The following is a 12,647-nucleotide window of genomic DNA, read 5'->3' as shown; positions in this document are numbered from 1 at the left end:
GCAAGGCGCCCCTTGTCTCACCTTCTACTGTCCCCAGCAGGCTGAATATATCTCAAAAGTGGCAGGGGAAGGAAAAAACTGGGAGATATAGTGAGTGGGGTGGGGGGGAATTACAGGGAAGACTTACGGTGGGGGACAAGGAAGGATGGTGGACAACTGAAAAGTAAAAGAATACTCTCTCCTATCTCCTCCCCTTTTGGAATGGGGATATTTCTAATGTAAAGCATAGACTGAGGGCAAACAGTACTTCTCCTGTTAATGTTCTTTCATAGTCCCATGCTGTCCCCTGACTGCTTCCTTGCTGCTATCACCACCAATCCACCCAAATCTTCACAAGCTGATCCCATTCCCATTGCACGCAGCAAACTAATTTGTTCCCACCCCAAGCCTCTTCCAACCAATCCCCAATTTGCTCGGCATACCTATGCTTTCTGGTTGGAAGCCGCTCCTCATACCTAATCTCTCCACCATTCAGAATCTCCCCCACTCCAAACCCAAAGTATAGGACATACACCTGTCCCCACATACACACAACACTCCAGCTCAGAAGAGCTACAATATCTGAACAACCTGCCCTGCTTGTTGCAGCACTTGGAGAAATGGGGAAGGGCTCTGGCTGCAGAAAGCCCTATATCTTTTCTCTGAAGTTGAAGAAAATCAGCACCACAAAAGCCTGGTACTCTCTTCTCAGTATCTCCTACACATGTTTCCCTATGAGTTTCTGCCTTTCCTAGCATGATGGCAGCACTAATTTTGATTGGGGCTCTAGGCATTAATGCAATACAAATGTAATAAATATATGTGCTCCCCTCTGTAGAAGGAAGGTCTTCCGTTTATTAAAGCAGAGGCGTCTGAGTCACACTTAGGCTGGGTCTATGCTACCTGCCTGAATCGGCGGGTAGAAATCGACCTCTCGGGGATCGATTTATCGCGTCCCGTTGGGACGCGACAATCGATCCCCAAATCGACGCTCTTACTCCACCAGCGGAGGTGGGAGTAAGCGCCGTTGACGGGAAGCCGCAGAGGTCGATTTTGCCGCCGTCCCTACAGCGGGGTAAGTCGGCTGTGATATGTTGAATTCAGCTACGCTATTCGCGTAGCTGAATTTGCGTATCTTAAATCGACCCCCCCCTGCCCTGTAGTGAAGATGTAGCCTTAGATTCTATTCATAAGCCCTCACACAGACTTTGTGGATTTTTTTTGTTTGTTTTGTTTGTTTTTGGCAAATAACTATTCAGGACTAGCCCTGTAGGTGTACACTCTTATTTGGGAACAAGAATGCCTTGTTAACATTTAGTTTAACCAGTTTCTGAATATCTCCATGTGTAGACAAGCCCTTAGACAACGGTGTTTAGTGTCACTCTTGAAAATCAGGCCACAAATGTATTTGTCACTTACCTGTTTAAAATGGTGATACTTGCCTATCTCACAGGTGTGTTCTGTCTGTCCAGACTGTCAGACAGCTTTTCATCCAGAGATCAATGTAAATACAATAGAATTATTTCTAACACTACTTTGCGTCTGAGAAATAGGATGTGGATCCCATTAAAACTAACATTATAATATAAAAAGGCAGGATTAAGGTTTGAGTTGTCAGGAAATGTATGTTGGGTTTTAAGTACCTAACTGTACAACATCAACATTGCATGAAAATCTGCACTTTGTGGAGTTTTTTGTTTTGTTGTTTTCCTTTCCAAAAAAACCAACAAATTTGCAAATAACTCTTGCAATTGGGATTTGAAACACGCACCTTACTGAGGTGGGGCTCACACGTGCTGATGCAGTCTACTTTGACACACACTTCTGCAACATGGCAGCTACATCTTACATTTTTGTTTTTTGGTTCTGTCTATAGTAAAATTACAATTGTGGGGCTCCTGCTATAACATAGCCCATCTATATGCAATGACTGGGTAAGGAACTGGTTACTAAATAGTTAAATAGTTTACTTAAGCATGGATTATTCTTACAGTGTCAGTGTGACCTTATCTATCCATATTTTGGAACATCATCAGCCAGGCTCATTGCATTATGGACTAAATTTACAAAGAAACTTTGGCATAGTGATATTCAGCTTCACAACACTTCTAGGTGATGAGAAAATCACTGACATTCACAAAGCCTGAGTTAGGTGCTTAGTCTCCCTGTGGGATGGATGGGGAGAAGAGCGAACATGCTAGGCAGCTCTGCTGCTACAATAGCCATGGGGAGATGCCAAGCTGAGAGGGAGGGTGTGCTAAACCCCAAACCTCTCTTGGAGCTAGATGCTAAAACCCAGGCTGCAGGGAGGTGCTGCCTTCTCCTTGTGTGGGATTCTCTTCTGCAAACCTTCTTTTGGTGCTCTAGCAAGAGGCCTGTGAGGGACCTGACCCCCTTCATAACTTTTTGTCCAGTAGCTAGGTTTCCCATCCAGGATGTAGAAGACTTGCAGTCCAAGTCCCCACACACACTCACTGCAGGGTGAGAAGGGATTTGAACTGCGCTAACTGCTGGGCAATGGGGTATTCTGATATGGGGCTCCCTCAATCTCTCCCATTAAAGCTGTCCAATGTGGATAGACAACCTTTTTAAAAACAAATCACTAGAGCAAGAGGACTGGATGTTGGAGGTGACACCTCCAACATCCAGTTGGAGCCAACCACCAGGCTGGCTACAGAGACATTCTCATACTTGGACTCTCTCTCTGCCCAATATCCTAGTGATTAGGGCACTCATCCATTATATAGGAGATGAAGTTCAAGTCTCTGCTCCAAATCAGGCAGCACAGGGATTTGAAAACAGGTCTCTCTTATCCCAGGCAAGTGCCCTAACCACTGAGTTATTAGCTCTAATGGATGTGGTTGCTGACACAAGAAAAAGCTGACCTGCCTTAGGCACCTCACTCCAGAAGAGGATTTGTGGCTATGAATCCTGAGCTGAGACAGGTATTTAATTCCTTTGAAGAATTTAGGCTCTGCCCCTTGACATTTCCTACTGGAGAGTTTAAGCAACTCCTGCTCAGATTGCTGGCTTTTTTGAGAATCCCATTCATAGATACTTAATTCTTCCCATCCCCTAGATGCCTCACTAGTGGCTGAGAATTCCACTGTGTGGCAGGGCGTACATAAATGTTTATCTGTGGATCTAACCCTAGGTATCTAAAGAAGCAGATGGGCCTAGAGGGATTCTCAAAGGTACCTGGGTGCCCTACTCCCATTGACTTCCGTTGAAATGGAGTGCTCCTCTTTAGATCTCCAAATACCTTTAAAAATGTGCCCCCTTGTCACCAGAGACACTTAACACAACCATCAAATAGTCTTCTCAGCCTACAATAGAATTTATTATAAAGTGCTAATGGCACACTCAAGATGCAAATGATGTAATACCTAGAAATGCCACCTGTGTTTAGATTGTCAGATAATTGCAACTTTCATTGAGCAAGGTATGCTCAGGATCCACATAGAGTAACTTGTTACAATATAAATACCAGGGCTGCTTCTTATTGTAAGTTATAAAACCCACCCATCACTAATTCTTTGGGGTGTATGTACATAAAAATATACTACAACTTTTGACCAAAGTTAGTGAGCCCTGCCTTTCCCCTCTCTCAAGCAAAAGTCTGAAAATTACCTTATCTTGCACTGATAACTAGAACTGGTTGACTTTTCCTGTCAGAATACTGATTTGTCAAAATTGTAACCATTCTGCAGAGATGGTACCACTTTGATGAATGCCAGATGGAAAGCAGGCAGGGTTCTAATGGAATCTTGCCAGGTTTTCTGCTTGCTGCCTGGTGGACTGATGAGGAGCCTGGGAGAGCTGGCTCCCAAGCTCATGGTTCCTTGACAGCCTGAGCTTCCAGTATCCAGAATACCCAGCCATGGTGACTACCCCCGAGACAGGGACTTGATGGTTTTCCTTTTCATGGAGAACTACAAAATTTAAGCTGTTTTAATTCTGAACAAAATCAAACTTTGAGGTAAATAATCCTGTCTGAGGATTTCAGTTTCTCAGCATAGCTATGATAATCTAGTAGGATGGGAAACGAATTCATAAATCAAGGATGCTTCACTGAGAATATCCTGCCACTACATGCTCCAATTTTATGACAGCTGATTTAGGTACATAGGAATTGCCATACTGCATCAAACAGTAATGTCTTTGATTTCCTATCCTGACAGTGGTTCATACCAGGTCATTCGAAGAATATTGCAAGATGCCTAATGGAGTTATGGAAAAATCTGTCCAGGAAGGATCTATTGTATTTTATTCCTCCCTCCCCCTCCCCCAGCTCCTGGCAAAATGTCTACATGAGGTTTTAGCTGAGTTTAGATTGCCAATTAATTTTAACTGAAGGTTTTGGGGACTTCTTGTGTAGACATACACACAGGCTGCAATATGCCTTCAAAGGTTTGAGCTTGAGAAGGGTGAGCAGTGAGAACCCTTATTAATGATGTTAAGCTAATTCAATTGGAAACATCTTCCTTGCCCCTCAACACATAACTGGAGCCCTTATTGTAGCCACAGGGTACGATGGCCATAGGTAACTGTCCTGAGCCTCTTTGGAAGAAAGGGGAAGGTCCTAAAGAAATCCACCCTCAGGTCTGAGTCTGGGGTAAGCAGGCATCAGGTGGGCAGTTGCTGCAACAAACACTGTTGTGGCAGTGAAGAAATGCAACCTGGCCAATTCTTGCAATAGCTGGTATCTTCTTTAAAGTCCTGGCCCTTAGAATTATGTGATTACATGAGAATCTCATTGGCTTTTATTAAAACCTGTTTCTAACTGCCCCGTTCAGGGGCAGAAATCTAAAACGTGACCTGTGAGCACTCTACAGGCTCAAGCTCCAGGGAAAATGACATCCTCCTCCTCCCCCCCCCCCAAGCGTTTGATGCTCCTGATCTTTAAAGCCTGCCCCATGTGGGGGGGGAGGGAGCGTGACTCATGCTTTCTGAACGCCAGAGTTTGGCAACGCTGCTAGCTGCACCAGCAGGCACCCCCTGTGCTGAGATAAGCCCGTGGGGGATGCGGGATAGCTGGAGAGGCAGGCACAGGGCAGAGACCCCAGTTTCCCCCAGGAACTGGTGGTGATAGAACGACAGGAACCGCACACTCACCACACCCGAGAACCCAGAGGGGTGTGGGTGACGTCACTTTAAATAGGGGCGGAGTTTCCATTGAGGACTGGAGTAAGCGGGTTGCCCGCTCCTGTCAGTCAATCAACACTGCCAGCCCCGCCCCGTCGTTGGCATATGATTGGTTCCGGCGCCTCAGACAAGGCCCGTCTCCACTCTGCGGTGATTGGCTAGTAGTGGGATCCGGGTTCCCGGATGCGGGCACGTTCGGCGGTTATAAAGCGCTCGCGGAAGGCGGGAGCGGGCGCAGTTTGAATCGCGGCGGGTGTGGGAGAGGTGGTGTAGTTGGGTACGCTCGGTGTGTGTGTGGGACGCTCGCTTTCTTCTACCCCCGCGTGGCGTTGCAGCAAAGCTCATAATGGTAAGGGAGCCGGCCTCGGTAGGGCGTGCGGCTGCGTCGCCTTGCTGCGGCAATGGTAGAAGCTGAGGTGAACGAGCCGCAGCTGGGGGGGGTAGAAGCATGCGAGGGAAAGAGGTTAACGAGTGGGTGATTGCGGTTGTACGAATGGGAGGCGCTAGCTAGTGCTAAACCTATCGGGGGGGGAGAGAGGGTAGTGCACGCGCACTAGTGCCGCCGGGGGGGGGGAAGAGTGATTGTGGCGCATGCGCTCAGTTAGTGCCACCAAGCGTGGAGGAATAAGGCGCGCGCGCGCATCAGTGCTGGCTAGAGGTTGGAGGCGCATGCGCGGGATGAGCGTATCTTGAGGTTGGAGGCGCATGCGCGCGGCGGGCGCATGGCGCGTCTACTGCTCGCATCTAAGGCGCCGACTGCCTTCGCCACTTAAGTTCCGTACGGGGCAGGATAGACACGCCACGCTTGTGGCAGGTGCTGCTGCTCACAGTCTCTCTTTGCATTAGGCTGGCGGTAAAGCTGGGAAAGACTCCGGAAAGACCAAGACGAAGGCAGTGTCCCGCTCACAGAGAGCCGGTCTGCAGGTGAGGATTGGGCGAACTGTCTGCTTACAACACACCCGTCCCGAACTGGGAGGGGGTTTGCCTGAGGGCCCTCCCAAGTTACAGGGGAACATTTCTTTTATTGCAGATCTTGTGATATTTGACGCTTATTTTAAAAGCCCTGTCTCCTCATATGATTACATGATGTCATTTTCTTAACTTCAGCTCATTTCCTCCTCTTAAGACAAGAATGCCAAGTTTGGTTTGTTTGGTTTTTTTTAATGCTTTCTGGGCAGAATCTCTAGTGTCCTTGTTACAATTATGTAAACCGATGTCTCTATTTTGTGAGAGGTTGACTCTTTACCCTCAGATGGCTGGGTTTGGCTGAGACAGGCCCCCAGCAAGTTTTGCTGGAGGGAGGGGCTGAAACTATGCTATTAATAGTAGTAGTAGTAGTAGCAGCAGCAGCCACTGACCTCATTATACCTGGGTGATAGTGATTTCAGTATATTGTCCTATTGGAAATCCTGCTAGAAGCACACTCAAACTGCTACTGTAAATGCAGACATACTTGTACCATATAGCCAACATCAGCTTGGCCTGTTCTTTTTTGCTGCCTGGGTGCTATACACAAGCAAGAGGTGTAAAGATTGCAGCTTTACAGGCACTCTTACCCCAGTGATGTCTGCAACATAGTCTTATCCAGTCTGATCTCTTGCAGTTCCCTGTTGGCCGCATCCACCGACACTTGAAATCTAGGACTACCAGCCATGGACGTGTGGGAGCCACAGCTGCTGTATACAGTGCTGCCATCCTGGAGTACCTGACAGCTGAGGTGAAGTTGATGATAAGTGGAAGACAGCTGACACTGCTGGAGCTGCATAATAACCAGGGCTGCTTGTATTCTGCAATTCTGTGATCATGGAATTTGCTGTAGAGTTGTGCTCTAGAACCTCCGCTTCAATCTTCTTTTACTTTGTTCTATAAATTCACTTTATTTAGTAAAAAATGTAAGGGCCTGGTCTCAACTAAAAAGTTAAGTTGAGATGGCTATGTTGCTCAAGGGTGTGAAGAATCCATACCCCTGAGCAGTGTAGCTAAGCCAATCTTGTCTGTTGTGTACATAATGCTAGGTCAATGAAAGAGGTCTCCTGTTGAGCTAGCTGCTGCTGCTTTTCAGGGAGGTGGATTACCTATGCTGATAGGAGAACTCCTCCTGTCAGTGTAGGTAATGTCTACACTTGAAATGATGCAATGACAGCACTGGAGCTCTGCTGCTGTAGCATTTAAAATGTAGTCAAGGCCTCATCAGCAGACCTGAAACTGGTTTTAAGATGTGAGCTACCCAGTTATGTCATATGGAGGGCATGGACTCCCTGACTGCAGTTGTGGGACTTGGCATTTTTTCCCAAGATGCCACAGAATTCTGCATTTTTGTTGTAGAATGAGTATCTTCAACTATAAGCTCTCTTGTGGAAGGGATGAGAATGAAGAGTATCTTGTAATGTAGTCAGTTACAGAACTTAATGGTGCATGCTGCAGAACTTAGTTACACAAAGCCCTGATAACACTCTATGTAGCCTAGCCTACAGTGCCTGCCAGATATTGTTTCGGAAATGTCATTAACTCATGCAATCTATGCTTGATGGGTAAGGACTGAAAGTGCTTTTGTCTGCAGGTTCTTGAGCTGGCAGGAAATGCATCCAAAGACTTAAAAGTGAAGCGTATCACTCCCCGTCACTTGCAGCTTGCAATAAGAGGAGATGAAGAATTGGACTCTCTCATTAAGGCAACAATTGCTGGTGGTGGTATGTAACTCCAACTCATTACTATTCAAACTAAACTTAAAGTCAAATAGGTTTCTCACCACTGATTGTGTATTATGATGTTTGTAAAGCAAATACAATACTGTCTGTTTCAAATGATATGAGGAAAATCTACTTCAACCTTGCCTTAATTCTTGTTGTTTTTGTTTTTTAATCTTAGGTGTAATACCACATATCCACAAATCTCTTATTGGAAAGAAAGGACAACAGAAAACTGTCTAAAGGATACCAGTATTCCTTGTTATCTCAGGACTCTTACTACTTAACAGTTGTCCAGTGTTGGTGATTCCAGTGGACTGTATCTGTGAAACACAATTTTGCCTTTTATAACTTTGCGAAGCTAAAGCTCACTGAGCATTCTAACAAACCAAATTTCTGCATTGACGTCTTAACCATATTTAAGTGTTACCATAGCTTCAAAGAAGCTGTTGTATCTGTAGGGGTTTTCGATTGAGGTGACTGTTTTAGATCTGTTTGATTTTAATGTGAAGCAGAAATAAAAAGAAATGTTTGGTTTTGTACAGACACTTCATCCACTAGAGTGGAAGTATTCAATAAATGTTATATCAATACTAGTCTCTGTGTGCATTAGCTATTGCTAAACTTTGATAGCCACTCTTAAGACCCATCAGATACAGTTCTTGACCAAGGAAATGTTATCCTGCTGCTATAAATGGTAAAATGCCTTAGTGTGCCAACAGAGCTTCCTTGAATCAAATTATCATTATGATAAGAGTTGAAGCAGACTTAGTGACCCCTTACAATCTGTAACAGTAATCAAGCAATATAGATTGTAAACTTAAAGCTGTCTAATAGGACATATCAGTATGGGACATGGAGCTTGATTGCATGGGGGGGAGGGAAGTAATCTGTATTAGAGGGAGCTCCCTCTGCTTACTGTCTTTAGTGTAGTCCTGTATAAATACAGCTTTTTTTTTTTAACTACCCTAGACTGCCACAGTTGGGTAAAGATTTCTAACACTTGTTCTCATTTTTTGTGAACTCATGTTAACCTCTGCAAAAATATGCAGTAGCTAGCATAACTAACAAATGGTGCCTTTTTAATATTGCCCTTTACTAGTGATGCACTATTCTGGATTGTTATGATACAACTCTGCACTAACCTGAAGCTTGTTTAACTTATACATTACTTAGTGGGAATAGTGCTAAGCTAGAGCCACAGTGCCTGGCTACAACAATTTGATTTTTATGAACTCTCTGTAGTAGAGGCATCTTAAAGTATACTACATGAGGTGTAAAATAAGAACAGTATCAAGCAGAGTAATACATCCATTATTTAATCTTCAACACTTGCTTTATCTAGAGTAAACAGCCTCCCTTGGGTGTTGGGAAATCTTAAACTGCTGAAGCATTTTTTCCTGCTTATGTGTCCTAAAGCCTCATAGTTATAACTGTTGAAGGTGTCATTAAACCTGTGGTCAAATTAGGAAAATGACCTACAGCTGAACTTTTTCAAGTCATTTCTAAGCTTAGTAGGGGTTTATTTTAGGGCAAGCTTCCACAGGGGGTGGCAGCTGTATATTAGGCCAAGCCCCAGTGCTCACTAGCTCTACAGTGTCATCTGAGCTTGCTCATACAGGTGAAAATGATCAAGTACAGGAACCTTGTTCTAAGTAGGGTCTGTATTGCCACCGTAAGTGGAATTGCACCATGTTTGTACTATGAATCCTTGCAGCTGCAGCCTGGAAGTGAAGATGCATTCTGGAGAGCAAATTTTACAGCACTTTTAGTGCTGCTGCAACATGCTCTATTCTCTCTACTAGGACACAAGTAGCACTCAGCAGAGGATCAGTTTCCTGGGCTTGAGCGGGTCACTTGAGCCTACAGGATAAAGACCTGATTCTGCTTTGTGAGGATAATCTCACTATAACCTCATAGCAATTTCTAAATCCTATACCATATTCCACTGCTACACTGTAAAATAGTTTGACCCAATTCTTGAATGTGACTAGATACATCCTAAATGACAACCAAGTACTTCATTCTTTACTTTTAAAATGAGGTGTATTGCTCTTGTGAGTTAATTTCTTCTACACGACCAGCATGTAGTGTCAAGAGAATGATTTCAGGGGTGGAAGAAGGAAAGAACAGTTTAAGGGTAAAAGATGACTATTTTAAAGAACTGCTTTCCCCCAATCTAAAGAATAGGGGAAAATGGAGTACTCGAGCTAGAAAATAATTCTGCTGCTATTAAGTGTCTGGTGCTTGGAAAACAGCCCACGGAATCTGAAAGGTTTCCATAATTACTATTAGCTTTTATATGCGAGTAGGTCATAGTCTTCTCTAAACGGTGGAACTCGCTGGGCTAGACTGCAGTCACTAAACGCTTAAATGAGATCCAGTGATTGATCTCCGCGCGGGTTTCACAACACCCTACGACTGCAGCTTGCCATTGTCCCTAGCTCTCGTTTTGGTTTGTTTAGGAGGTATTTGCCATGGAGTAGGTACAAGCTGTTGCAAAGGCAAGCGCTGCCTCTGATCCAGCGCACTGCTAGTTCATGGGGCGCTGTAAGAGCGTGCCACGCTGGTTAGAGACACTTATCCCCCGCCTCTGCACTCCTGCCACCAGGTGCCCCTCATAACGGCCATCTGTCCATTGCTCACACGCTACCGCCGGGGGAGTGTCCCTGTGTGATTTCTGTAGTAGCCCCGCAGCGTTGCTGAAGGAGGATGCGGCTGGAGCGGGCAGGGAGGCGTTCAGGGGCCCGTGCGCCGGAGGACACGAACCTTCCCCAGCAATGGGCCACGTTCTCGCCCTCAGCCGCGGGCTGCGTCCGGCGGCGTAGTGCGCACGCGCGCCGCCGTCGCGCAGTTTGGCCCGGAAGCAGCCGGCGGCCCGGCCGGTCGGAGCCGCGCGCTGGTGTTGCTGTAGCGGCGGGGAGGATGCGGCGCGCTGAGATGGCTCGTACGGAGTGAGGAAGAGCCCGAACTGCCCCCCCCCCGGCTCCGCTCTGGCTTCAGGCCCCTTCTCTCTGCGCTGCGGCGGGCGGAGGCGGCGCAAGGAGAAGCCCATGGAGGGGAACCGGGACGAGGCGGAGAAATGCATCGAGATCGCCCGGGAGGCGCTGGAGGCCGCCAACCGTGACCGGGCGCAGCGCTTCCTCCACAAGGCCCAGAAGCTTTACCCGACCGAGACCGCCCGAGGTGAGGGCCGGCTGGCCGCCCCGCCACACTCCTTCCTTGGGCCGCGACCCACCGCCGCCCGCTTGCCATCTCCGAGGGAGGGGCCGGTGGGGCCGGAGTCCTGCCCGAGCTGAGCCCCCACTCCCCGCCACCTTCCCGCTGGCCGGGCCCCCAGCCCTTGGGTAAACCCTAGGCGAGTTCTCCTCGACCTAGGTGGTTTCTGAGGCTCCATCTCGCCTGCTTGCTACTTCCCCTCCTCTTGGTTTGCCAAACATAACACCTTGGGTAGGGCCTGACCACCGGAGGGGAGATACTAGTGACCTCTTGGCCACCTTCACCCAGTGTGCCCTCTTTGTGGCTTTGCCCATGAGCCCGGGTGCACCCTGGTGAGCAGAACATGTCAGTGGACTTTGTGCCTGTGAAATCGCTCACCTCGGACTTCAAGTGATGTGCACAGAAAATTTCACGTGTGTGACTAGACACGTGTGTGTGTATACAGATGCAGGCCAAGGCGAAGGCCCTAGAAGTGAATGATTAGCTTGCTTGTTCAGTTGTATTCGGACTGGTCTGGCTGTAGACATGTAACAGGGAAACTGAACAGTAAGAGGTTTAACTGTTGGGAGATGGGCTGTTCGGGTATTTAAAAGGAGAAAGTGGAGTTGGGAAGAGAATCCTTTGGCTGGAATCAGGAATTGAAGTCAGCCCTAGATAAGTACAAGTTCAGCTTTGTTCTACTGCACTGGGTCATAGACTCCTATTTTGTACAAGTTGCCAAAGAATATTTCTGCTCAACAGCTAGACACGGCCTGTGCCAACTGCCGGTGTCTAGTTGCTGTGTAGACATACCCTAAAAGGCTTGAAGAGCTAGTTCAGTGGTTCTCAAACCTTTGTACTGGTGACCCCTTTCACATAGCAAGCCTATGAGTGTGGACCCCCCCCCTTATAAATTAAAAACATTTTTTAATATATTTAACACTATTATAAATGCTGGAGGCAAAGTGGGGTTTGGGGTGGAGGCTGACAGCTCATGACCCCCCATGTAATAACCGTGCGACCCCTGGAGGGGTCCCAACCCCCAGTTTGAGAACCCCTGAGCTAGTTGAAATTCAGAGAAGCACTTCATTAAAACACGTAGTACTTAGCTAAAACAATTGGAAGGAATATGACTTTGATTTACCATGTTCTCTTTCGGGATGTAAAAAGTTAACTGGTAAGTAGCAGTCTTACCGGTTAACCCGCCTTAACTGTTAACCCCAGGCTGGCTGGCCAGCCCCAGTGTCCCTGCGCTGGTTGGAATGGGCCCAGCCACGCCGACCAGTGGGATCTGCCCCAGCGGCTTAATCGGTTAACCATTTAAATCAGCAGTTCTTAATCGGGGTCAGAGGCCCCCTGGGGATATGCGAGCAGGTTTCAGGGGGTCCGCCAAACCGGGCTGGCATTAGACTAATTGGGGCAGGAAGCCCACGCTGCCCTGACTCCACCACCCGGGGCTGAAGCCAAAGCCTGAGCAGCTTAGCTTTACGGGGGCCCCCCGTGGTGTAGAGCCCCAGGCAGTTGCCCTGCTTGCTTCCCCCTAATGCCAGCCCTGGCTTTTATATGTAGAAAAACAGTTGTTGTGGCACAGGTGGGCCATGGAGTTTTAATAGCATGTTGGCGGGGGAGGGGGGGTTC

The 12,647-nt window shown here is 47.2% G+C and overlaps 3 protein-coding genes across 3 annotated transcripts in view; 2 read left to right on the top strand and 1 right to left on the bottom strand.

Moving 5' to 3' along the window:
* LOC135983898 (general transcription factor II-I repeat domain-containing protein 2A-like) overlaps positions 1-12,647 on the bottom strand; it is a 984,084-nt gene that overhangs the window by 725,006 nt on the left and 246,431 nt on the right. The gene's annotated exons all lie outside the window — the stretch shown is intronic.
* LOC101931888 (histone H2A.Z) lies at positions 2,504-8,407 on the top strand. The gene is made up of 5 exons (XM_005278503.5): positions 2,504-5,473; positions 5,971-6,048; positions 6,728-6,841; positions 7,685-7,814; positions 7,993-8,407. Exons 1-5 carry the CDS (start codon positions 5,471-5,473, stop codon positions 8,052-8,054), a joined length of 387 nt encoding a protein of 128 aa, XP_005278560.1. The 5' UTR covers positions 2,504-5,470; the 3' UTR covers positions 8,055-8,407.
* Positions 10,568-12,647, top strand: part of DNAJB14 (DnaJ heat shock protein family (Hsp40) member B14) — a 33,697-nt gene continuing 31,617 nt past the window's right edge. The window contains exon 1 of the mRNA XM_008179136.4: positions 10,568-10,997. Within this exon, the coding sequence (XP_008177358.2) occupies positions 10,865-10,997 (133 nt within the window). The 5' untranslated portion in view covers positions 10,568-10,864. The remainder of the gene's footprint in view (positions 10,998-12,647) is intronic.

The sequence above is a fragment of the Chrysemys picta genome, chromosome 5, assembly GCF_011386835.1.
Source record: "Chrysemys picta bellii isolate R12L10 chromosome 5, ASM1138683v2, whole genome shotgun sequence".
Lineage (NCBI taxonomy): Eukaryota > Metazoa > Chordata > Testudines > Emydidae > Chrysemys > Chrysemys picta.
Note: the sequence above shows the minus strand (reverse complement) of the source record. Positions and strands in the feature narration are given on the sequence as shown.

Excerpts from the sequence above, each read along its gene's own strand:
- LOC101931888 (XM_005278503.5), top strand. Across the intron at positions 6,049-6,727 it reads CACAGAGAGCCGGTCTGCAG|TTCCCTGTTGGCCGCATCCA; the intron begins GTGAGGATTGGG and ends GATCTCTTGCAG. Across the intron at positions 6,842-7,684 it reads TGGAGTACCTGACAGCTGAG|GTTCTTGAGCTGGCAGGAAA; the intron begins GTGAAGTTGATG and ends TTTTGTCTGCAG.